Source organism: Caenorhabditis elegans, chromosome I (assembly GCF_000002985.6).
Source record: "Caenorhabditis elegans chromosome I".
Classification (NCBI taxonomy): Eukaryota; Metazoa; Nematoda; class Chromadorea; order Rhabditida; family Rhabditidae; genus Caenorhabditis; species Caenorhabditis elegans.
The window spans coordinates 9,091,246-9,117,500 of NC_003279.8; the positions used below are offsets into that span (position 1 = coordinate 9,091,246).

Genomic DNA, 26,255 nt, shown 5'->3' on the forward strand with positions numbered 1-26,255 from the left:
CATCTCCTTTTTCAGAAAATAAGCTCATTTTTATGTTTCTTGTCTGAAAACACAAAACCTTTCTTTTTTTTTGTGCCTTTTTCTTCTTTTTTCCTCATGTTTTATGGCCAAATATGCCGCCTCTTGTTCTTCTTTCTTTAGTTTTTTTGGCAAAAAAGTTGGACGAAGAGTTGTGGAGGAGGTTGAGCTTAAAAAGGTCAGAAACCTATTTCAACTCGGACAGAAATTAGCAAAGTTTTTTTAAAAATTTACTAATATCTTACCAATATCTGCAACTATCGGCTTGAACACATCACAAAATAATTAATGTTTTTTCGGGTTGCACATTTCGTGTACGGTTCTCGATCTTTATGCTCACATCGAGAATTCACTGTGACTATACAGAAAAATACGTTTTTGCTATCTTACGCGGTTTTAAATTTTTGTTTAGAAGTATTGAAGATCGAGTGTATTGAAGGAAAAGTTGACACCCGTTTTCATTGAAGTTACCCACGAAACACTAATTTGACTGGACATAAATGTATCAAAACATAGATTTTCACAATAATTGAATGTTTCCAATATTCTCTAAATAATTATAAAAACATTTCCTTATACATGTCTAGTCTGATCAGATACTCCCACCTGTGGGCATTTAATGAACTTTATTGAAAGCCAACGAGTAAATATATAGTACATTACGATCAATTATCAGGGTACGAAATTTCATGACTTTTGATGTCTTGTTTAAGTTTTATAGAAATTATTGAATTTAACTGATTAGTTAGTACAAGATCAATTTTTGGTTTCACCTGGTAAATCTTTAATCCTTTGTAAACTTTGTGTATTATTTCTATCATTGACCCATTTTCTATCTTTTCAACAAAAAAATCCCGATTGACAACATTTAAGATTTAATAGGACTTTCTAGATCACTTTTCTAGATCACTAGCGAATATCCATTTTTTGCACAATTTAATTTTTCTTGAATGTTTCTTCAAGATCGTTTAAGTTCAGATATTTTGAGTTCATATTTTCCCTCAAATAAGTTTTTTCAGAGAGCAAGCAACTTCCTCAATAGACGCCTTCCTCCCCGTAAGCTCAAAAGCATGAGGAGCAATTTCTCAAAGCTTTTGGCTCAAAAGAGAGAGAGAGAGCAACATACTGCTGCTGCTGCTCACCGAGCACCCCGAGAGCCACAGCTTCAAAAGAGCCGAGAAAAAAAAAGAGAGAGAATATGTCAGTCAAAAGGGCGTGGTCTATCTCTCTCTCTCTCTCTCTCTTCCTCATTTTTCTCTCTTTTTTCTTTTTCTGCTTTTCTTCGCTTTTTTTTCGCTGTCCTTCCTCCTTTCTTTGTGTGTCATTTTCAGCCATTTTTTGTTGTTATTTCGGGTTCCGTGAGATCCCGACATAGCACTCGATGACGTCATTAAATTCTGAAATTCTCCGGATACCTAAACCATAACATTCCCGGAAATTAAATTTTTGAGTGGCGGGGAGGAAACGATTGGTTTTTAACGCCTACACGAACTCTTCGAGCCAGACATTCTTTTAACTTCAATCATTCTTTATGAGCCTTTCTAGAAGTACCTATAATCACTAGTTGATAAAAAATATTGAAATTGCTGAGAATAAACCTAGAGTTACCAAAAATTGAATGTAGAAGTTTAAAATATTTAGTACTAAATTTCATCGCTGGTGCTATTTTTGCAAGTACGCAAAAATACTTCATAAATATGTTAAAAACAGCTAAACATAATAGTGGAAACGAATGTGCCTGCCTGCCTGCTGCCTATTCGTCTGAGTGTTGTAATCTGAATTTGTTCTAAGTTGTCACTTTAAAATCTGAAAAAGTACAACATTTTTTAACGTTTATTCCGGAAGTAGGCAGGCATGTAGGCACGATACAGCCTCCTTGCTTGAGTTGATGACAACCAACAAAATCTGTATAATGCTAAAGAAGACTCCGAAAACTTCTCAATTGCCAAAAGTCTTCACTTCCGTCTCACAATGACGTGGATTCCCATATGATTTCCATGCTAATCCAATCCAGCAGTTTATATATCTTTAATCTCTTTTCAGAAATTTCCTATTTTAAGCTCACATTCAAACTTTCAGGTGAAATTTAAAATTCTGAGATATACTCAGGTCAAGATATTTTTTTCAACCAAAATTTATCCTCAGTTTTCTTTGATTTTTTGACATGGACATTTTCGAGATATCCGAGATTTCTCAAATGTAACCGAATATCTTCTTTCTCTTTTTTTCTAAATTTCTCTGTGTTTCTTTTATTTTCTCATTCTTCTCATCTCAAGCAAAAAATCGGTATTTCATTTGACTTTTATTGATTGATAATATATATGATTAGACACGGAAGAAGAGAAAATTAATGCCTAAAAAATGTATCTTCATCTCTTCAACTTATTCACTATCTCATCATTTGGGGGGTCATTTCATATCACATCTGAAGCTCCGCCCACTTTTTGTTTTTCACCTATTCGTCTCATTTTTGGACTAATCAACGCCTCACAATGTGGCAAATTTTTGAATAATTTTCAATGTTTTGTGGAATAAAAAATAATTACCAAAATATAAACCCCGATTTAAAGATTAAGTCTAACATGAATCTAAAATTTCGTAAATAAATTTCAATATTTCATTCAAAATCTAAATGTCTACGTCATCAATGTTCGTTCCGATTTTATAGTTTTATTGGCGTTGCTTTTTTGAGTCAACGCATTGCGTATTTATGTCCAAAAATTTTGTGCTCAACCATTTTGGAAAATTTTGCAAAGTTCCCCTCCGGGATCAACGTCAATCAGAAGTTGCTCTCGCAGCTCCAAAACCAAGAAAAAATTGTCGCTAATCTTTTTGGTGTAATGCATTTTTCTCCTCTTTTTTCTATCATCTTTTCAATTTTTCAAAAGACCGTTTGAAGTTTTTGAACCAAAAGTTCAGTAGGCCGAGTTAGGCTTTTCAGCTCTCCATCCGCCGGGGCGTGGAAAGAGGCGGTTGGGAGGCCCCACATTACACCTCGTGGACTATTTTGAAGTTCATAAAGGAAAAGTTTCTAAAGAAGTTTTCGAACAAAATAATACATGAATTTTCTACAATTTTTCACAAAAATCTAGGAAAATAAAACAAAAGAATATGATTCAATCAATGATATTTTTTTCTTGTCATTTCATCCTCTTTCTCTCAAACTCTTTTCCACAACATTTTTCCCGATTTTTTCAACTAGCAAATCATGTGTCTTCTCAATCTTTCCCTCTTCATTTTTTTGTCACTTCTGAAAATGAGAAAACTGCGGGCAAGAAAACTGAAAATTTGATTAAAATTGAAGATAATAAGTTTTTTGGTGTTTAGGAGAAATTTTGAGAAATTAGTGAATAAATTGTGAAAGGTTTGTGTGACATGACCACTATCAAAAGATTTAATCTTTTCTCGATTGACAAGTTACTGTAGGTTTCTGCTAATGGGTCATGGGGTACTTATATGGTGTTAAGTAATCATTGGCAGGTAGTCCCTGTTGGATCTCCTGAAACCGTGGATAAGCGTAGTTTTGAGAAAGTCTAGAAAAAGTCTGAATCCGTTCTCCAAAGCGTTACAGTGCGAGATTTGCCGTCATAGTGTTCACACCTCACCTACCGTTTTCCTTTTTCTAAGGCGTATATTTTCCGTGAAGGCAAGAAGGCAGGCTCGTGTAATTCGTACCTTCGGAACTGCCTAACTTTGACTGCTGCATAAGTTTTGACTGCGTAAGGAAAATCATGTTTTGATTTCATCGGTATGATCTCACAATAATTACCTAGAATACACTCTTCGTATTTCCAACGTTGCTTTTAATAAGTAATATGAATACTCTTACTTAAACAAAACCGAATATGAATGTGTTGTCAACAGAGGATTTTGCAAGAGATTTGAATGTCATGTGGCATTAATATAGATTATGAAAAATCATGGTAACCTCCAGAGATTCTATTGGTAATAAATGAGCCACAAGTCTGAAGTATTGGTAGTTATCGATTAATGTGGTTTAACATCAGAAAATTGTGATTCTTCTGGCGGGGTCAGTCGAGAGAAACTGATTCAAAGAGAATCCACAAAAAGATTTGTGGAATTTCAAAAGTTGCAAAATCTTAAAATAATATTTGATGTCGTACTATAACTTGGTAATAAACTAAAACACGGAAAATTCTTCTTATCAGAACTGTGAATTGATCTAGTTTCGACCTCTTATCATCATCTTTTCGTATTCCATCTAATTCTCTCTTCTTCCCTAAAGCCCCGCCTCCTTTTCCGGGGAGAGTAATGGGCGGAGCTAGTTGTCTCCACGAATATTTGGTCATTTTCTGTTCTCAATTTATTTTTTTGGTCTCTCTTCATGATAATCAAAAATGTAACATTATTCATCAATTCATCTTGAAACTTCTGGATTCGTCTGTGTCTCTCTGACTCAATCTCTATCTCAATTTTCTATTTGTTTTTGATGATCATCAGTGGTCACGGGTACTCTCTCTCTCCCTTTTTCATTTATTTTTTCACATTTTCTCGCCATCTCATCGTCTGCGTCTCAATTTTTCTCAATCTTTAACTCTGTTTCTCGATTCATAACACCTCTCTTTTCGTTTCTCCATGCAGTTTTCTGTGTTCTGGTTTCACCCGCAATTTTTTCTCATTATATGGATCTGAAAATCTGTTTTTTTCTGAAATTAAAATTTATTTTATTAAGGTTCTCCCCGCTTGCAAAAATTCAAGGTTCGAGTAATCGTTACGTGAAGACGGCGATGGGTCGCAAGAAAATTCAAATCACCAGGATACAAGATGAGAGAAATCGACAGGTTGGTTTTTTTGCTTTTTTTTTGTTGAAAAAAAAAATTAAAAATTTGTTAGTTTAAATTTTTTTTTTACAATACGTTTGCTAAAAACAAGTGACTTTCTTTTTTTGCTATCAAAATTTGCTTCAGCAGATTTCGAAGTTTTATAAAATTTGACAATTTTTTTGGCTTCTAGTGAACAAAATTTTTAGGCAATAGCAAGCTTTACAATAATTTAATTTTTATCAAAAAATTGTCAGAACATTTATGAACATTTTCTTTTTCTGAAAGAAAAATAAACAACAAATTGAGATAATCTTTATTCCGTCGTCTGATCCTAGTATATTCATTTTAAATCTCATGATACCTGGAAATTAGTATTTGTTTTTTATGACCCTTTTTCTTCTAGAACTTAATTTTCAACAAATTTAGAAATTCATAGGTTCTTTTGAAATTATAAAATTATTTAATGAATGTCATCTGCTGAAAAATCTATAATTCTACAATAAATCCTTTTTTGTGGTAAATTCAAAACTTTGAAAAATAATTCGAAAAACATCAAGGTACTTTCTTGACAAATTAACATGTTTTTGCCTTTCGTTTTCTCAAAAACTTGAAAATCTTTTAGTCATTTGTCAAAAAATCGTTCATTTCTCTCACCAATCTTGTGATTGTCACGTGGAAAACTGTGAGAAGTGGAGAATTCCTTTCGTTGAGGAATAAGATTAATGATTATTGCGGTATGGAGTAGGTGGTCGTGGTGTGTTGTGTGATGATCTAAAGTACAGTAATCTACAGTAATTTTCAATTTGGAAATTTAAGTTGGAATATTGCCAGATGTGCTAAAATTGCAGTAGTATCATATTAAAACTTTTGCGAACATTTTTTAAATTTCATCGATAGATTTTGCAAGCCAGCCAAAAAATGCTATGACTTTTATATTTTAGTTTTTTGATAATTTGCACATTGTAGGTATACGAACCTGCCCAAATTACTCAAATCCAGATTTTCTGAAATTTCGGTAATTTGCCAAAAGTTTTAGAGGGTTTAATTAATTCGAAGTAGATTTTTGACCCATTTTTCATCGCATAAAATATGAGTTTTAGGAAATTTGACTTTGAAATATCGAAATAATGATTAATGTTAACAATAGACTATAATGTTAATAAGATGTGTTCATACTCCAATCATTTTCCGGTTACAATAATATTCCCTAAGTGTTTTTTTCGAGAGCTCTAGGATTTATTGAATTTTTTAAATCTTTCAATTTTTTCGCCAACTTTTCTATTGTCGGAAAATGAGTTTAACATGCATGTTGCTGCAAAATGTTAATTTTTCAAGCTCCAGCTGTCTTAAACCTCGAAGGTTAGATCTTCAAAAACTTGGTTAATTGTTGATTGAGTTGTGCAAGAAAATTTCTGAAAATTTTTAACTTGCCTGTTGCTCACTGAATTTAAGTTCCGTATAAGTGACTTAACTTTTCCAATCATTCTAGGACATTTCCATGTTGAAAAGGTCACCATTTCCTTTCTCATTTTTTTCATAAAGGAATCTGAAGCATAAAAGTCCTTGTGCTCTTTTTTTTTCTCCACCCGCCTCCTCTTTCTTCGCCTTCTTCTTCTTTTCATGCTCTTCAGATGACGTCATCAACGCGTCGTCGCCATCTATCTCTCTCTCCACCTCTCACACAATCTCTCGTCTCTGACGACATCGAGCCAAGAGAGCCAGAGAGCACATAGAATCGAGAGATTTCAGATTGAAAAGAGAGGAAAAAACAAGTTTGTTTCTCTATCTCTGTCACTCTCTCTTCTTGATGATAGGAGAGCCTGAAAAAGCAGGCAAAGCGAAACGAAAAAAGGAGGGGGCGACTATTTTTAGAATCGATACAGCACCAAAATAGAATAATGACGACGGAATTGGAAACTGATGAACTGAAATAAAAGACATTAGAGAGAATTAAAGAAAAATATGAAAACAGCTGGAACTCCTTAATTAATTAATGCTGCTGCTCAAAATAAGCGTGGGTGGAGAATAACAAATGAGCTGGGTCCTAATTAGATTTTATTAGAAAAAAATAGAAAAATTCATTAGCAAAATTAGAAATAAATTTGCAGGCCTATTTAGGGAAAGATGAACACGTGTTTTTGGTTCTATTGGGTTTTCTCCAGAAAACTCAGTGTGCTTTTGCTAATTTTGAGGTTAGGAGCAAACATTGACCAATCAGGGAACACCGGGTGGGTGTGGCCATGATTGCTGATTGGTCAAGACAACACTTTTTTTTTAGAAATGACCGACATATCATTATTATTAAAAAGAATCAATTTGAGAAATCCTTTTTAGAAAAGAAAAACATTCAAAAAAAGCAAATGAAAATATGCAAATTTCTATGTTAATATTTCAGGTGACATTCACCAAACGAAAGTTTGGATTGATGAAGAAAGCCTACGAATTATCGGTTCTCTGTGATTGTGAGATTGCACTCATCGTCTTCAACTCAACTAACAAACTATTTCAGTAAGTTTTAATTGAATTGGGATGCTAGATATTAAAATAATAACAATTTCAGATATGCCTCAACTGACATGGATAAGGTATTGTTGAAATACACTGAATACAATGAACCTCATGAATCCCGTACTAATAATGACATCATGGAAGCCTTGAATCGAAAAGAAGGCAATCAGGGAGGCGGAAATTCGGATGATGAAAGCCCTGGACCATCAACATCACCTGTCATTCAAATAACAATGCCTGCTGTTGTTAATGGACATAGTTCTAATAATTCGGTGGCTTCTGCAGCTTCTGCTTCTGCTGCCGCTGTTGCAGCAGCAGCAGCCGCAGTTGCAGCAGTTGAGGGAACATCTTCGGGTGCGGCTGCTGCAGCGGCTGCACTACAAGCATCAAATGCTCAACGACATCATAATTTGAACTTGTACCAGAATTTGATATTTAATCCCAACTACACTCGCCATTTGAACCAAAGGTACGGTTTTTGAATATTTTGGTATATTTTTCATGTATTTATTTCCAGAAATGATCCTCTGTCCTCTACATCTGTTGCTCCTTCCTCATCCTCATCAAAACATCTCGATTTTCCTCCATCAACTTCATTTGCCTATGACACGTCACGCCTTCATCCAATTGCCGCTGCTGATGCTGATTGTGATCTTGTACCATCATCAAGAGCTGCAGCTGATCAAAATATTTGGTCATCTGCATTACAACAACGCCCTGTTTCACAGCCTGCACCTAGTAGTAAGTTTGTGGAAATTAATTTTTACAATATCAGGCTTAGGCTTAGAACCTATCAATTTCAATGCGCAAGTAATGAACAAAACTAATTTTTTGGCACAAATAGGAAATAGGGATTAGAAATAAATGGTGGATATAACAGAACGCATTTTAACCGATTCATAGTCGGCATCCTAAGTTCGAACGCCAGAAGAACATACTAGGCTTTACTAAAATTTTAAAATATCTCTTCGGAGTTTTTTTTTCAAGTGTTAGATGAATTTTTGGTAGAAAAACTGATAAAAGAAAATTTCGGCTACTTTTGGAAAAACTTCTAAGATCTCGTGCATAAACGGTTTCCCAAAAAAGAAGTTCAAGTAGTATATACTCATATATTCACAAGGTCATTTCTATTATTAAAACTTTGAATCTATTCCCGGCCATTGAAATTTTGGAAAATATGGGTTAGGTACAAATGCATCACAGAGTTCATCGAATCAATTGTGGTTTTAGAAAAATGGGAAGAATATATAAATTTAAATTCAAAAAATTATTATTTTCTATTTTACAGTAAGCAATTCATCAACAAACGGAATCTCAAACGGAACTTCATCACTCTTATCTCCAAATGTCAGCTCATTAAATGGTCATTCAGTATTAGATTTAGGTGGTCCAAATCTACCATATAAATTGGATCCAAATACATATGTCAAAATGGAACCACATTCACCACCTGAAAAACGTCCAAGAATTACAACAGAGTGGAGACCACAGCAATTGACTTGATAACTTCTTGTTAAATTTTTATTTTTAGCTGTCTGTCACTATTGTTTAATTAAGAGATGAGACGACGCTCCTTTTTGCAACTATTTGTAATTCATTCCGGAGTTCGCAGAATTTTACTATTTTGAAAATATTTTTGTGCAATTTCCGACCCAGAAATACGGTACGCGGTCTGCCCGTGTTCAAGGATTACTGTAGTCTCTCGCTCCACATGTTTTTCTCGTTTACTTGAATTTCCCCCATTTTCCTCACGTTTCGCCCTGTTGTCGAAGTGGAGTGCAACACTACAGTACTCTTTAAAGGTCTTCCCCGTGCATCTCATTTGGTATGCCGATCGTGTCGAGACCGTTTACCGTAATTTTGCATTAGAGCGTTGTTTTATTTCGAAATTTTTGTGATTCAAGACATAAAACTTCCTCTCCGACATTCCACGTATTGCTCCTCTTCTTTTTTTTTAAATTTATCTCTGCAAACGTGCTCAATTGTTAATTTTCGATGGAGCCCGTATGCATAAAGACAAAAATCCAAAAAATTTTGATATTTTCATGTTCTGAAGAAAAAAACATAAAATGCGGGTATTCTTCTCTCATTTTTTATTTGTTTTTATTTTTCCTATATTTATTTTATTTTTCATTCTTTCATTTTTGTCTCTCTCTCTTGTGATTTCTCCCTGTATTTTTCCCCCTAGTCTTCTCACTGATTCGGTAGTTTTTTCTCTCAAAAATGTTCCCATTTCGCCACCCCGGTCTAATTATTATAATTGATTATTTGTTCTTTAAAACAAATATGTATAAATAAATCGATTCATTGGAGAACAAATGCATCCATTTAAATGGAAAAAAATATGGTATCAGGAAAGCCGCATGGCCTAGATTCTTACAATTTCTAGGCCACTTGTGCATTTTCACGGCTGTGGAAAAACATCGGATGAAATGGATGGAAAACTAGAAACACGATTTGGGGGCTCGATTTGAAAATTAAAACATATTGAACAAAAATCACGGAGAGAAATGTGAGATATTTGATTGGGTCGGTTGAAGTTCCGAACATTAAATTAAAGCCAAATTAACTCAAAAAAAAAACAAAAGAATGAGATTAAGCAGTATGATTGGAAATCAATCAATTCTGACGATACTGCTGCTGCGGGTATTGTGGAGGATAATATGCAAATGCACCACCTGAAACTTTGAATATTGAAAATCTAATTTTTAAATAAAAATCTAAAATTAGTGGATTGTGTTTTTCAATTGTATTTAAAAGATTGCATACAGGATACTCAGCTTCATTTAACAAAAACATTACCGTCACAAAATTCTAGTTAAAGTTCATCGAATCAGCCGTATAATGCAGACAAATATAACTTACTAGACTAAAGCACAAGCAGGATTCTGTTAAAAATTGTAAATCGTGGATATGGGTAAAAGATGCACATAAATCAAATGAACTAGACGGCACAAAAAATACAATTCATGCATTAATTCCGTGAGCCACGTGGATTGCGCATAGTGACTCCTGAGTGATCGATCATCAGGTGTCCATTTACCAAAAGTCGAGATGCATTTGCTTGTATTTCAGCCATGGAAAGAATTCGTGGTGGTTGGATGTTATTGGTGTCACCTGAAAGTGAGGCCAAACCAAGTAAGGGAAATAAATATATATTTGCATGCAGGATGGTTGCAATTACACAACAAGTTTACTCGCTATTAACTGAAGATCGTGAAGTGATTGTTTTGATGTTTAAACATAATATACAAAAACTTTGTAAGGTGTACAAAAAATTACCGTTTGACATTTGCTGTTGAGCATAAAAAGACGGAGACATGATTTGTGGTGACTGCTGCTGCTGTTGTTGCTGCTGAAGATGGTGCTGCTGCATATGAACCATTTGATTGTTTCGCCCTATGAGCCCGTTTTGCATTTGGAAGTGTGGTGCCTGGTTTATCATTGGCTGAAAACGAGAGTTCAATTTTTAAAAAATTTTGAAAAATATTTGTTAAGTTTATAATTCCAGACGTAAAACTAGTGCATTTTTTTCAATTCGACAGAATTCTAGTGCAGTGGACAATCATCTAAGTATCTTATCCAATTAATAGGGGCTTGAACAAAGAAAAAAAAGAGATTAAAACAGGATTTTTTTGTTCTGTCGTTATGAAAAAATATCACTAGAGTATTAGTGCGTGTGGTAGACTATTAACACGTGCTGGCATACCGAATATCCGTATTGTGATGTAGGTGTTTGAGATCCTGAAGAGGGATTCATATAAGATGATTGAGCAAAATTCAATGGATGTGTCGTATGGTGAAGTTGAACAAGCGGAGATGATTGTGTTGATGAATTTGCTGACTGCTGCAACAAACAGACAGTTTAGTGAGTGTGGACAGGGAGAAGCAGATGTTAGTTTAACAATATCATATAATAATATAATCAAATATATAATTCAATCTTTGTATTAGTTTTGGTTAAAAACGGATAAGTTATAACTAGAATACTGATTTCAGTCAAATTAAGAACAAATCCTCTTAAAACTATGGAAAATAACTAACAATATTGGCTCTTTTGAAGATTTGTGTTTTTCTGAACTTACTTCTCCTATTTTGTTCAGCGCATCCCGGATAGTTTTACTTGCACCCTCGTTCATTCCCATTTGCGTTGAGGCCATTCCAGATGGAGATGAGCCAACTGGCATTTGATTCTGTTGAGACATCTGACGCATTGGAAGATTTGCACTTGCAGCTACTGGACGAGGTGGTGTATCATCGAGAGTAATAATCTCTATGTCATCGTCTTTCGTCTTCTTTTTCTGCTGTGGTGGTGTCTTTTGAGCAGCCAATTCTGCGGAAGCTGAAATAAGATTTGAATTTCAAGTGAATACTTTTAATTGATATTGCTAGAAACTGCAATATTCTCAGCTTGTCTCACACCACGCCATTTGAATAGCAAACCTGTGTGTCTGCCAGGAGAGAAGCTGTCGTTCAGAGAGTTCATTATACCTCTGTTCAATTCCTCATCATCGTCATCACTCAAGGTAATTATGTCGTCGTCAGCTGGTTTTTTCTTCGCTGCTTCATTTGCAAGTCCATTGCCATTTGTCGAAGAGCATGACGCTGTACCGTTAACAGTAGCAGGTACAACGTCATCGTCGTCATCATCTGAGATGCAAAAAGCTTCTTCCTTGATAACATCGTACGAGCCATCTTCCTTAAGTTCAACTTCCGTCGTATTCTTATCCACCTTTGCAAGCATATCGAGGAAATAACTGAAAGATGAAACAATATTTGCATAGTCTCAGAACATTGCTTTTTATTTTGATATTTGAATATTTCTTAAATAAAATGTTGAATTGGGTAACGTCTAAGCAGTTTCTCAGGCATTTCCGTGACTAAAAAGTATTTTCCAATTAAGAAAACGAGCGAATAGTGCGAACAGACAGCTTCACACAAAACTGCATGAAGTTAGCCATCGAATTTGTTGTTTGTCCATGATGCACTGTTCACAATATGAATCTGGATCATGGTAAACATAAGAGTGAGAACACTATTTGGATTATTAATTGATTGAGAATTATTTACAGGGATTTTGAATTTCTGAATAATAATAATTTTCAATTACACATTAAAACTCTTGCTCAATTATGATGATTGACCTTTGCCATTTGTTTCATGTTCTCTTACGTCATGAGCTGAATTTTGAGTTGGAGACCAATACGAACTACTGATAATAATCGTAGACTATATTTGCAAATACATGCCTATTTTAGACGACGCGTTTCCGAATTTCCTAATCACCGTTTCATCATGGCTATTTTAAGGGTGTTGTCCATCGCTATAGATAACAATTGTGTTTGGAAAAATAATAGTGTCTTCACAAGAATTGGAAATTTCGAAGTGAGGGAACGGTATCTAAGAGTTAATAGAAAAATAATGAAAACATAGAATTGAGATAATTCGCTTTTTTTTAAAATCAAAGTTAGTCAGTGTGAATTGAAAACTTACTCATCAACAATAAGTCTATCATATGGGCAGTTACTCGAGCAAACAGGGCACTGCCACGTTGGTTTCTTCTCGTTCATCATCAAATATGAGAGGAGATCAAAACATTGCAAATGGGTACAATCTTGGCATCTAGAAGGCGTTGTCATTCTTGTCTTGCACAGTGGATCAAGAAGACTGATATTAAGACGATCCATAGCAATATCATCTTCACCTCCAGACAGTTTCTTGATCACTTCTTGCTTGGTAACCTCAAGTGATCGATGTCTTGATACATTCTGATTAAGACGTTTAAAGAGAATATCCGAGTTAACACGATGAACGAAATAAACTCCAGCTGCCCATACACGTTTGTCGGCTAACCATTCGACTGCAACTGTGTGCTCTTTCTTGTATCTATTCATGTTTGAAGTGATATTCACTGGACGAGATGGTCGTTTCGGCTCAGCATTTGTCTTATTTGTTGGGATTACATTCTGAAATTTGAAGAAATAGTAACTCCTAACAATAATTGATATTTTGAAATTAAATATATTTCGTGAACGTTTCAAATCTCATACCGGCAATTGAACGACAGAATCATCAACACGTGCGTAGCAATTGAGTGGAAAGTCGTCTTTTTGAGGACCCTGAACTGGTTCAGTAAGATTGAAGAACCTGAAAACAAGGATTTAAACCGATTTCAATGATAATAAAACGTACCTCAACTGCAATTCATATCGTGGAAGAGGTGTAACATCAGCTCGATACGAAATCTTGGAGATGTGCTCAGCAGTCAATAAGAACGGGAATTGTAACTGAAATTAGTAATTAATAGGTAACCGGCTTGGAGAGCGAGTAAATTGAGACCAACCTGTTTTGTTTGCTTCAAAGTTGGACTGTCTGATGAATGCAGCTCGACAGGCTTCAGCAAAACAGAAATAACATCGTAGAATGGAAGTGGAAGCGGTTCAAAATTATCAGCATACATTTTTTTCGGCTGAAAAAAAAATACATGGGTTAGACATGTGGGAATGTAAGAAAGAGACGCTGAAAGCAATTTTCAGGTGATAACATTGAACTCGTGTGAGCGAACTGTATAACACATGCCGCGCAATTTCTAATGATGCCTGCTTTTTGGTAGTAAAAAAACACTTTTACATGCTACTACGAACTAATTGGAAATAAAACTATTTGAAAATTGAGCACGGCAATATGAAGAAATGCCTAGAGAGGATTATCATATTAAGCTTTTCTTCATGAACATGCTCCTAAGAATGCCATACTGTAATATCTTAAAACCACACTTGTTCTAGTTTTTACGCCATTCGGAATCATGCAGAAAATTTCGTGATAACAGCGTGCAAATCTTGGAGCTTCGAATTTTTCTTTCTTTTTTTTGAATGCTACACGCAATTCAAAAAAGTGCATTCAATAAACGGTAGGACATTTGTTTGCATAATGTATCACGATTGAGGAATTTTCAAATAACCGCGACTGGCCAATATGATATATGTGCCCAGAAGAAGCTACCAGTGTAATTTTTTCAGGTAAATTTTCCGTTACGGTCATAAACCGAAAGTATATCTTCACATGCTTTCCGCCTCGATATTCTTGCGTTCATTCTTATCGTGAATTTCAGGCAATAAAAATGCGGCGAAAATGTTCACCCTATTTGATTTTTCCGACTTCTGCAAACTTTGCTGAGAAGAACGTCCATGATTAGGAAAAGATGAATGGAGCGGCGCGTTGGTAGCAGCAGCAGCAGCGGGAGCGCCGTATCTCATCGAGCCCCTCAGTTGCTCTTCGAGCAGTTCAGGAGTTAGCCATCTCACCGTCGACGGATGGTGCTGCTGTTGCAGATGTGAATGATGTGACGCCATCATTTGTTGATGAAGTAGATTGTGAGGCTGTGGTTGTTGTTGTTGTTGCTGCTGATAATGATGATTGACCAAGTGATTACTAGCTCCAGATCGAGATGGCAGCACATATGGATGAGACCGAACTTGGGATGTTGTTGCAGGTCGCTTCTGCATCTGACATTTTTTAATTTAGTTATTAAAACAGAAACGATTTACAAACAATTTTTTAGGCTCTAACTTTAAATATGTGGAATATTTTAGACAATTAGAACATTTGCAAAAATACATTTGGGAATAAAAAACAAAGCGGAAGAGATTTTTTGAACGTTTGTTTCTCAATAGAGCGCACATGTCATCAGGAGAGGTGCTTGCGAAGAAATGATATATATTGATAAACCTAGCCGTTTTTTTGGAGTTTTGATAACAGGACTTTCTTAAAATTTAGTAAAATTTCAATAATAAGCCAACTAAAAATTCGATTGATTTAAATAGTTACGCGCATTCGAATCAACTGTTGTGAAATAACAACAAAAAAAAAAACGATTCCCAGTTTCTCACGAGCGACATCGTGCCAATTCGCTTCCATATCGATTTTTCAAAGTGAAACAATTATTAAAAAACTCAAATACCTCTTTAGGAGTGAAAATTTGAATTTGATTTTCAAAAAAGTGTGACAGTATTCAAAAGAATCAATCTAGTAAAATAAAAATTGTAATGAAAAACTACGCGCCAAGCTACACGTATGAAACATGGAAAGAAGGTCAGGGCAAAGTACAACTAAGAAATTTTCGAAGATCCACTGCTTTTGAGGTTTTTAACACCTTATTACGGGCGAAAGTCCCGTTGCCGGAGCTGCGAGGAAGCAAGTGCAGAATGGATGAAATATTTGAGGAAACTTAGAGAAACAAAGGGCTACATATATGGTGGGTATGAGGATGCTAGTGGAGATAAATGCGAGACTTATTGTGTGAGTAAAGAGACAATACTAGGTGAATGAATAATTTCCTCCGAGGTAGAACACTGGTAAACGTTACCCAAAGTACCTCACACATCTATTTAATCAAAGTTGACATAGTTTTTTTTTAACTGAAAGTATTTAACTTTTTCATACTTACCTCATAATTTCCGTTCGGGAAATTGGAAGCCTGTAAACTCGAGAAAATTAATGCTGTAAAACATCATTTAAAAAAAAACATAAATAAAATAACGAGAAAAACAAATGACCATTTGATAAATTTGCCGAGCATGATGAGGATCACGCAAGGATTCAACGACGACCTTCTGATGCTCCGATTTTTGTGGACGTGGCTTTCGAAGTGACAATTGCGAGATAATCGACTGAAATTCATAAATTCTTGATTCACATCGCCTTCTCGTTGAGGTATTGAACAATAAAGATTGATTAAAAACGGTATCTAACCTGAAGATCGTGTACTCTCAATTTCATGACGGCTGCCTGAAAATTTGGAATCCATCAGTTTTACTTTTTGAAAAATAACAGATTGGAACAGAAAAATCCTTGGGTAAAATACAAGAATTTTAAACTATTTAATAAATGTCAATAATTTTCCAATAACTCACGTGTGCTGCCATATTTTCCTGATGTGTTAATCCATTGTTTATAGGTATTTGCCATTGATTATTCGGTAACATATTGATTTCAATACCTCCGATCCTCCGCTGTGTCTCGAAACGACGGAAAAATATAAAACTGCAGATTCGGAAAAGGGATATTAAGGCGAATTTGAATGGTCCAGTAGTGAAAATATCACAAACAAAAAGTAGAAAAATGTGATCTTTTCTATTCCCTAAAAAGCGTTTCGAAAAGCGCGGTTCCGTGTGGATTTCCCAATTTTGGAAGTTAATGGACCAAAATCGCGCAAAAAACACGGGCACACCTGATGAATCAGTTTTGCAAAATCCTGCAAAAAATATTTCAACGTACTCACGTTAACTCATTCAGGAAATCAATGAGATCAATGTGTACGATAGGTTTGTGCCCGTGACAAAGGATCAGCAATTTTCAGAAGAGGCGCCAGAAAATTTGTGTTTTTGAATTTGCGCAATACAATTTTCAATCCACACAGACTTTTTTTGTATTATTTTCAATCCAAAAACCAAATCCAAAAAAAAAAACTTGGCGGCGCTATAAAGTGCGTCGTGATCTCCTTTCAAATCACTATATAAAAATTCACAGACTTTGTGAAAATATGAATAAATAAATAAAAAGAGAACCACAAAGGGTCGGCGTTGTTAACCGTTCCAAAGAAAATGAGAGAAAAAAATAGAACTTTAAAAAAATGTTATCGACTTTTTTTCAACCAAAAAAAACATGAGGTAAAAATAGACACTATTCGAAAAAAAAAGTAAACCGCAGAAAAAAACGAACGAAACTATCGATATCAGATCTAGAAAAAAGAAAATGGAGAAAAGGTGGAGAAACACAAAAAATGAATGAAGTGGGGCTTACTCGTACAAAATGACCATTTTTCTGCGAATTTTTTCACAGTTCTCCAACTTTCTCGTACTTTCTTTTCGCCTCGTGTTCTGTTTAGCGTCTGTACCAAAGTTGAGCTTCTCGCTTACGCTTGATCTTCTTTTGAAGTTGGAGAACTCCGTATAGAAGAGCCTGGAATAATTTTTTATATTAAAATTATTTTCTTTATTAGACGAAACATATTTTCAGAAAAGACTGCAGGCTAGGAATATTTTTAAAGCTATTCAGATAATTTCACTAATTTAAAATGTATTAGAAATTCGCTGATACAGTCAGAATGTGATAAAGTATTTCGAAGAGCTAAAGATTTAAACAAAACACCAAGTTGTTGTTGCATTAGATACGGCAAAATATTCATTAGTGAATGCTTGAGAAACTAAGCAGAAATAGAGAAATAAAGACTCAATGGTATGCAAGAGAGCGTAGACAACACAAGACTTTCGCGCCAATTCGATCAATAATTGAGTACACATGCACCCACGTATTTTCGAAATATTTACAATCGGTCGTGGAGCGCGATTACATCATGCCGTCCTTAGCCCACCATTCTTAAATTGGGAAATTTTTTTCAAAAATCTTTTTCGGAAAAACCCGAAAAAAACAGTTTTGATAATGATGGGGTGTCGAGATTATAGTGAGGTACATATTATGACGTCATAGAATTATTAAAATTCATTTTTGAACATAGCAACACGCTTTTCTTGGAATATTTTCAGACATTAACTGAAACAAATTGTTACTCAATTAATGGAAAATGAGCCTGCACGAGATCTGGACACTCATTATCCTTAATTGAGCAGTCAGATTTTGAGTGCGTTTTTTGTGTAACAGGTGGACCAAATAAATATGGATAATGAGAGAAAATGAATTAGCTGTGGTGTGCTGATACGATAACGTGAGATCTAATACTGACATCAAGCCAGCCACTAAACAAACTCTAGACTCTCCAAAAAAGATTCAAAACTCAAGGTATTTTTGAAAATGAGGCAAACTTAAAAGCGATCATAAAAATTCGACACATACCTCAGCAGTTGGTGGGCATCCTGGTACATAAATGTCCACTGGAATCACACGATCACATCCACGAAGTACAGAATATGCGTAATGATAATATCCTCCTCCGTTTGCACATGATCCCATTGAAATAACCCATTTTGCTTCTGGCATTTGATCATATATGCGGCGAAGTGCAGGTGCCATTTTGTTGGTTACTGTACCGGCAACGAAAATCAAATCGGCCTGAAATATTTTGATAAATAGATAGAATAAATTTTGAAAACGCATACACTGAGAGACTGAAAACTAAATTTTGTCATGACAACGATATCATTTTTTTTCTTGTTGACCAGAGAATGATGCTATGGAGTTGATATTTAGGGGTGCGAGTTTTGAGAAATAATTGCCAAATTAATTCTAGAACTTGGAAAATATGAATTTTAAGACTACATTTTGTTGTTGATGGGAAAATTTCAACTCAAAAATTTAATTTTACACAATTTTTATTTCAAAATGATCAGTATAGCTAACCTGTCTGGGAGAGGCTCTGAAAACGACTCCGTACCGATCCATATCATATCTTGGCGCAGCGAAGTGCATCATTTCGACAGCACAACATGCGAGACCGAACGTCAGTGGCCAAATTGAACCTCTTTGAGCCAAATTCAGGACATCATCAAGACGAGCCAACGCGTACTCGGCTTTAGACGATGGATTCAGGAATGGAGTTCCTGAAATTACAAAATGATTTCAATTAAATAAAATAAAAGACATTCTGAGCTTAGAAGAATTTTGATCCGATGAAAGAGGGATTCCTAAAAATTTAATTAATTTTAGTTTTCCCGCATTTTTAAAAAATATTTTTTCTTGGTGTACTATGAAATACACAATAAAAATTAAACTTTTTCCCAATCAACAATGGTAATTCAAAATTTTTTTCTTGATCAAGAGACAATCTTGGTGTTATGAATGAATCATAACTCTCAAGAATAAACAATTTTTAAAGAAACAAAAGTTTGGATAATTTTGTGTCATGAACTGGCCTGGCATTCCGATTAATTTCCGAATTATAAAACAGTTTTCAATAATTTTTTAAAGAGATTATTTGAAATTTTAGTTTACCTGTGGTGGCAATACCCTTTGGTGCCTCGCTGTTACTGGCGATCGCTTGAGTCGAAGCAAGACGGCGAGTACCGACTGCCCCGGCAGTTCGAAGTGCCGAAAGCATCTGAAAAATATCAAAATTTGAATTATCATTTCATAGACTTTGAAAATAAGATAGACGTTAAGATGATACCTTTTAATAGTGTGGATCATAATTCTAGCAAACAATTTTGTAGATAAATTAGTATAGGGGTGAAACTAGAAAAAGCGGGAGGAAAACGAATCACATGATGGTGATGAACCGAGGAAAAACTAGTTTCGAAACGGGCAAAAAGGCGAGGTGACCAGAAAATCAATAAATTGAAGGACATACACCCAAACGAACGATCATAGTGAAAAAGGAGACGACGGGTGAGAAACGAAGAGTCCTTCGGCCCGGCGGCCCGCTTCGATCGATAATTTCCGTCTGAAGTGTCTGGCGCTCTCCAAGCGCTGTGTGATCTCTCGTCGATGTGGTAAGAGAGGAAAAGACGCGGCGCCCTTCGAGCCGCCCATGTCGACGCCAAAAAATAGACGAATGGAAAGAAGTTCATGAGAGAGAGGCGGATATAGAATAATTTTAATGAATATTAAGGGATTAGTGATAGAATTCTCGCGCGGTTAAATCTGAATAGATAAAAAAGCAGCAAGGGGCTTCACTTTTTTTAAATGGAGAACATAATATTAAAGGTATCGTAGATTATCGAGGAAACTTAAATATTTTTTCTTTTTCTGAATAAGAAATGTGCTTATTTAAACGTCATAGGGCACATTTTCACAGAGAGTTTTTGAAAATAATTATTTTGAAACAAAACGAAGACTTAGATTTAAGAGTTTTTTATACTCATAATTATCTTCAGAGAGAGAGAGAGAGAGAGAGTCGATTTCAAATGAAAAACCACAGATAATCGAGAGCAAGAGCTCAAACCTACCACAATTTTCTTTTTAGGAATTGCGATAACGTATTTGCGCTTTTTATTATAATTGTTGTTCTGAAAAACTATATGTACTGTTGGAAAACGCTGCTGCTCAAAAAGTTTCTAAAATGTTTGTGACTTCGCGACGAATTTTTTGAAAACGCATTTAGAAATTTTGGCGGCCGAAAGTATTTTATTGCGAGCCACCTGATGTATAGCTGTTTCGCTCTTTCAATAAACAGTCAACGCTACAAATTTTTAACTTGAAGCATATAATAGTAAAATCGTTTGAGAACAAAAATATAGAACAAACAAAGAAACAAATCTCACAAAAATGGTAGCCGCGCGGTGTCTGCAAGTGCGCTCCACTGACAGGCGCCCAATTTTGAATTTTAGAACTTGAAATGACCGCCCTTTTTTAATTAATTTTCAGCATTTTTCCATTTCATTTTCATTTTAATCGCAATTTTGGAAATATTTGCATTAATTTTCTGTTGCTAATCTCTCGATAACACCATTTTTCAAGTCATTGCCAAGCTTCCTTACATTCTAAATCCTTGTTGAATTATTCCGTAGGAAAACTAAAAATTTGTGATAAATGCATAAAATCTGGTGACAAAACTTATTTTTTAGTTTATCTTTTTCATATTTTGTTTTTTAAAAATCAATTAGGTAAAATTAGCTTCATTTATTGTTCAAAAAATATAATTTTTCAATTGTCACTAATTTGTGTTTCGAAATTTGTGGACTTTGTCCTAAAGTTCCAATGATCACAAATCACGAGGACAATAATAACGTTTCCGTGACAAAATGAGTCACACCGTTATTCGAAACTTTCTTTTGTACATTAAGATGGAGAAAAAGAATTCTCAGAGTTTTCTATTTTTGACGTTTTGAAGCCAGCCTTCGCAGTTAATTTCCCTCAAGATTCCTTATATCATGGGATAAAATCTTACTTCTAGCCAGTCAGCTTTTTAGAGGCATTACCTGATTTTCGAATCGCACCCAGTATTAAAAAACTACTTGCGAAACTCATGTGTAACTTGTTTGCTTCGGTTTTTCATAAAATTACTCAGAGTGTTTGAGTATTTTTTTTACTTGAGTTAAGTCTCCTGTTGTTTTGGAAGAAAGTTTATTTTTTCAATTGGTGGAGAAATACTGTCTCTCAGCGCTTGAAGTTTATTGTTTGTGTCCATTGTGACAGTTGTTCTTGTCTGGGAATGTGAGCCCCTTTTAAACGTTGAAAACAAACGTTTATCCCTTTTCTAATAGGTTTTTTGTTTCATTAATGTATGTCATTAAAATTATCTAAATATTTTTTAAATCGGAATCTGTGAATTCTCAGAGTTTTCTATTTTGACGTTTTGAAGCCTTCGCATTTAATTTTTTTACAATTTCAGGTGTAATCAGGTGGTTCCCTCTTCGTTTGACCTCCGAAAATTGATTTTTCCTTTTAGATGCCAGAAGAAAACGGAAATAAAAGTTTCCCGCAATTTTCAGAGGTCAAGCAACGAAGGGACCACCAATTTCGGAATAGAAACAGTCTAATTTTTATTAAGCATTTTTGGAAAATTCCAGAATGAAAATTTCTATTGTAGTCATCATTTAGTTTATTGGACACTTATTTCTCTTTTCCACGCGGCGCCCACGTTCTCCACCGTTTTCTCTCTGTCGTTATATCACTCTCTCTCCAATCGGCCGCCGTCGCCGCCAGTTTTCTATTTCCAACAAGGCGCGGGGGGTCTCTCGTCTTTTCCGAATTGTTTTCTGCACACGGCTCTGCGTCTCTTCAGTAGCTCTCCAGTTTTCTTTTAACTCTCGTGGTCGCTATAATCTCTCATTTTTCTGTCAACTTTCTCTTAGTTTCTCGTTTTCTCTTGTTCCTAGGAGCGCTTCCACCAGTACTCCACGATTTTCTCACTCGTTTCTCTGAGCTTCGCACAACGTTTTCATTGCCAAATAGTTGTTTTTTTTTTGCAATCCTTCTGAAAAAAACCCCACTGTTTCAAGAATCAGAAGTATTCCCGGTAGTTGAGAGCTAAATTTTCTTTTCGAATAGTAGCTTCTACACTGTGTTATTTGTTTTGTTAGTGATGTCAATGATTTTTAGTTTTTTTCGATCGTGCACATTGACCTTGAATTTGTTTTGAAAATTATGTTTAGATAGGGTGAAAATGTATCACAGCAAATTTTATTTCAAGTTCTATGTTTTAATTCGTAAGTTAAATAATTTTTCCACATTTGTTATTTGTTTTATAAAAGTGTTCGTAAAGAATGACTTCTGAACAGTGATTCTGGCATAAATGATTTTTTTTAAATTTTTGAGTGACTTTTGCCTGCTATCTTGTGTTTAATTTTGTTTTGTTTCCAAGTGTCCCAAATACACTACAAATTTTTCTGTAAATTACGAATTGATAAAATAATAATTCGATTTTGAGATGAAAAAAAAATTGTAGATGTAATCAGGGTTTTGTTCTGCTTCTATATAAGATGCATTTCTGCCAACCAACCAATAAGATATCGTTTCGAGACCCGGTTCTATTTTTCTTCGTCCTTCAGTGTCAGTTCTAGTTGTTTTCTGGTGTTTCTTTATTGTCTGCGTACTCCACTAATTTCCATAACATTTTCATTCTCTCATCTCCTACTCATCATCGTCATTTCTGTCCGTCACTGCAGCTACTGCTGGTCGCCGGCGCTCTCTCTATCTCTCGTTCTATTCTCAACAATACCTCTTCTTCATTCTTTTTTGTATATATGTACGTGTTTGAATATTTATTTTCTTTACTACAACATTAGTAAATAGTAAATTTTTAAATGCAAGGATTTAGATTTAATAGGCTCATAGATAACTTAATTTTATGAAGAGTTCCAATTTTCTTCGAATTTCTGGTTTCCTCTTGAAACCAGTTGAAAACTCCAAAATTGTATGGCTTAGTTACTAAAATATTTTTCGTTCCATCCAAATTGTCTGCAGTATCATTCTGGCAGCCAAATAAGTATTTCCCCTGAGTTTGCTCATCAATTAAAAAATATTTAACCATTCATTTATTATCATGCAATTCGATATTCCTTTCTTCAAAATAAACATTCTAGAAAATATTTATTTCACAAAGGTATCGACTATATGTCATCAAAGAATATGATATATAGGTAACTGGGTTTGAACTTATGATTTTTCAGAAAGTATCACCATTATTAATATAAATTTCTTAATTCTCCCGACTTTCCAGGTTTCGGTGTTCTTTTTCATTTATCTAGTCGATGATGATCTCTGAACTTGTTCTTGTCATGTTTATCTCTAAGTCTTGCCGGTCCGCTCACAATCTCTCAATTTTCATGCGCATGGTGCTCCTTTGTTTGTCATAGTAATAATTTGCGTCGAAATACCGGAGTAGCGCCACTTTTTCCACTCTCATGTCTCCCGAGAAAAACGTAACTCGTAGAGTTCTTCAGCCTCTTGCGCAATGTTTGAACGAATAGTTTGTAATGGTCTCAACGCGTTTTTTGAATGTTAAGTTTGTTTGAGAAAGAAGAAGAAACAAACGATTAGTAAAACTGATTACCAGTGTTCTATTCCTCTATTTTCAACGTTCGCATCACTCAAAATATCCCAATAATTATCTGTTAACTTTTACTGTTTGAAAATTGTAGTTCTCAATAATGTCGAAAGTATCATGTGGCCTCGAAATACAATTCCAAAAGTTTTTTCTCGCGTCTTGAAATTGTTGCTGCCCTGCTTATCAAATAGTTTGCTACGCTCCAAACCGAATGAAATTATACCTGAAGCCAATTTTTTTTTGTTTTCTCAAACCAAATTCTCAAAACAGTCGTTGGTTTTTTAAAAAAGTTTTCTCAAGTTGTCTAAGTCTTTCTACGTGGACCGGTTCCTTCTCAGTTTTAAATCACTCGAAACACCACCCTTTCGTCTCGACGTAATTTCCACTGAACTGCAGGCAGCGGCACCTAGTTGATCATAGATTATATATACTTCCTCTTCTTCTTCTTTTATTTTCTTTTCTGCAACTGATGTAAACTGACATGTAAACTGTTAATTGGTCTGACCGTTCGGTTTACGAACATGACTTTTTTTTCAAATAACTTGCTGTTGACCTTAAGGTATTCAATTTTGCTAGGTTTTGAAAGGAAACAAAAAGAATGACCCGGATTCAATTTATATCAGAGACAAAAAGATGAATAGCTAAGAAAAGAATGAGTGGTAGAGTCAGTTATTATTATCAACACAAAGTTATCATTGTGTGTCTCTTATCATTAAAGCAACGAAGACGACGAAGTAGAAGATGGTGAATAAGAAGAAGCGATTTGATGGATAGACTTAGGGAGGATACTTGAAGAGATAAGAGAAAGATCATTGTGAAGATGAAGCTAGCTGGTTATAAAGAATGCATTCATGTCCCCAGTCCATTTCGTGACTTGTTTGATTGTGAAGTGATCAGAAATTCACATTTATAATTAGAAGAGTTTTTGTGCATTGGTGTGATCTGCTATTTTGAATTTTCCTCGAAATCAAAATAAATTTAGTCATATTTGTAATAAAAACAACATTTACTGTTCCTATGCCAGATACCTAAATAATGGCGAGTATTCGATATGACAAATTCTTGAACTTTTTCGACCATTACGTCGTCTTTGTTTTTTGGCATAGATTTTTTTCTGTGTTCCATTGCTTTGCGGAGGTGGTGGAAGACATTTAGCTGTGTGTTGCGATGGGTCTGGCTGGTTGCTGCTGTGCAAACTGCAAACGGCTATTTTGATAATAGTGGCGAAGAGTGAGAGAGAGGCGGGGAGTGCGAACGAATATGAGTGGAAGAGAGGGTGGTGTATGTGGACGATGACCGTGGCTGTGTGTTTCCTAGTCTCGTCTCACTGTTTTTTTTTCCGAATGTTTGTAGTGCATGAGACTCTAATTTCGAGTGTACTAAACGCGCGCGCACAAGATTAAGAAGCTTCCTTTTTACTTCAGATATCTTTAGGAATTGCTACCTCACTATTAAAAATTTGTAAACTTTTTTCTTTACTTGAATTGGTTTTTCTTCCAGTTTAAAATTTAAAAATCGGTATTTAAATTAAATTATAATTTCATTTGAAAAAAAAACCCTTACACTGAAATGTCAACGTACATACATTTTTACGTCTCAATAGTTCACTAATTATGCATAACCATCACACGCATAAAAATGTCGATAGATGGTATTTGTTATTACACCTTTCTTTCGTCATCTCACTCTTTATTTCATTTAAATCTCTCTCGATCTCACAATCTCTCGTCATAGATCCATCCACCCGCCGGTCGAAAGATTTTCTTCTTTGGTTTTTATCTTTCCGTCTCGTCCAGCAACGTCCGTTTCTACACACTGTAGAAAGAAAACTTTTTTTGTCGAATAGAGACGATACCATTTTTCTTCTTTTTTTTCGGTTCACAATTGAGTTATCACTTCCGCTTTGAAATTATTATTGAAAAGTTTCATTGAGTATTACTTCCGCATTTTTACGCGAGAGAGTAAAAATATTAATTTACTTTTATAAGTACTGTGACCTATAAGCCTAATTCTGTTAAAATAATCTATGATTATCTTTGATTGCTTACTGATAGCCGGGTTTATCTTCAAAAACTACTAGCAATCACCAAACAAATCTTATATACCTGCTTTTCTTATTTTGGAAAAATAATAGAAAATTCAAGTTTTTCTGGAAATTTCAGTCAGTACTTCGAATCAGCTCGCCTATTCCTCTATTTATATTTCTAATCTCTATCCACTCAGATAAAAAACAAATTTCTGAGAAAATGCGTATTTTTCTCTCTTTCTCGTCTAAAAATATGGTGTTTACTTATGATCTCTCTGATTTTTTGTCGCTGTCTCTCTCTTCGCGGAAAGCCGAGATCTGCTTGCTCCGAATTCATTGCCTGTGGCTCAAAAATTGATATTGTTGAAATGTTGAGATGCATGGGAGACAAAGAGAAAAAGTGACGTTGTATTTTGTTGTGTTCCCGCGACAAGCAGAACATATGGAAGTTATTTTTGAAAAATATTGATAAAAAATG

At 34.9% G+C, this 26,255-nt stretch overlaps 3 protein-coding genes and 2 non-coding genes across 11 annotated transcripts; 1 reads left to right on the plus strand and 4 right to left on the minus strand.

Moving 5' to 3' along the window:
* The first annotated feature begins 4,711 nt into the window (after positions 1 to 4,711).
* Positions 4,712 to 9,617, plus strand: mef-2 (MEF2 transcription factor homolog). The gene is made up of 5 exons (NM_060040.7): positions 4,712 to 4,820; positions 7,198 to 7,310; positions 7,363 to 7,779; positions 7,828 to 8,051; positions 8,599 to 9,617. Exons 1-5 carry the CDS (start codon positions 4,767 to 4,769, stop codon positions 8,811 to 8,813), a joined length of 1,023 nt encoding a protein of 340 aa, NP_492441.1. The 5' UTR covers positions 4,712 to 4,766; the 3' UTR covers positions 8,814 to 9,617.
* W10D5.4 lies at positions 7,771 to 7,909 on the minus strand. Its single transcript, NR_050356.1, has one exon. It is a non-coding gene; the product is annotated as an Unclassified non-coding RNA W10D5.4 (non-coding RNA).
* On the minus strand, positions 9,600 to 16,352 carry gei-17 (E3 SUMO-protein ligase gei-17; the record flags this gene model as incomplete). 7 transcript variants are annotated; one of them, NM_060043.5, is made up of 14 exons in its annotated part: positions 16,223 to 16,337; positions 16,062 to 16,097; positions 15,866 to 15,979; positions 15,757 to 15,786; positions 14,450 to 14,815; positions 13,654 to 13,779; positions 13,503 to 13,597; positions 13,361 to 13,457; positions 12,804 to 13,276; positions 11,754 to 12,067; positions 11,396 to 11,652; positions 11,020 to 11,157; positions 10,593 to 10,758; positions 9,601 to 9,988 (listed from the first exon to the last, which is right to left on the minus strand). In NM_060043.5, the coding sequence occupies exons 1-14, from the start codon at positions 16,292 to 16,294 to the stop codon at positions 9,930 to 9,932; spliced, it is 2,343 nt and encodes a 780-aa protein (NP_492444.4). In that variant the 5' UTR covers positions 16,295 to 16,337. The 7 variants fall into 7 exon arrangements, 6 of the variants coding, with proteins under 6 accessions (NP_001021677.3, NP_492444.4, NP_492442.3 ...); NM_001026507.6 differs by lacking the exon at positions 9,601 to 9,988 and adding an exon at positions 10,078 to 10,427 and having other exon boundaries at positions 14,615 to 14,815; positions 16,223 to 16,352; NR_000051.1 differs by lacking the exons at positions 9,601 to 9,988; positions 11,020 to 11,157 and adding exons at positions 10,285 to 10,427; positions 14,862 to 15,074 and having other exon boundaries at positions 14,615 to 14,815; positions 15,743 to 15,786; positions 16,223 to 16,294.
* On the minus strand, positions 15,355 to 15,452 carry W10D5.5. Its single transcript, NR_101596.1, has one exon. It is a non-coding gene; the product is annotated as an Unclassified non-coding RNA W10D5.5 (non-coding RNA).
* A 575-nt stretch (positions 16,353 to 16,927) lies between the features above and the next one.
* Positions 16,928 to 19,362, minus strand: nduf-7 (putative NADH dehydrogenase [ubiquinone] iron-sulfur protein 7, mitochondrial; the record flags this gene model as incomplete). The annotated part of the gene is made up of 4 exons (NM_060044.7): positions 16,928 to 17,270; positions 18,162 to 18,377; positions 18,666 to 18,865; positions 19,257 to 19,362. The coding sequence occupies 4 exons, from the start codon at positions 19,360 to 19,362 to the stop codon at positions 17,193 to 17,195; spliced, it is 600 nt and encodes a 199-aa protein (NP_492445.1). The 3' UTR covers positions 16,928 to 17,192.
* Positions 19,363 to 26,255: the final 6,893 nt, after the last annotated feature.

Excerpts from the sequence above, each read along its gene's own strand:
- mef-2 (NM_060040.7), top strand. The coding sequence starts at position 4,767 with ATGGGTCGCAAGAAAATTCAAATCACCAGGATACAAGATGAGAGAAAT. Across the intron at positions 7,311-7,362 it reads TCAACTAACAAACTATTTCA|ATATGCCTCAACTGACATGG; the intron begins GTAAGTTTTAAT and ends TAACAATTTCAG. Across the intron at positions 8,052-8,598 it reads TTCACAGCCTGCACCTAGTA|TAAGCAATTCATCAACAAAC; the intron begins GTAAGTTTGTGG and ends TCTATTTTACAG.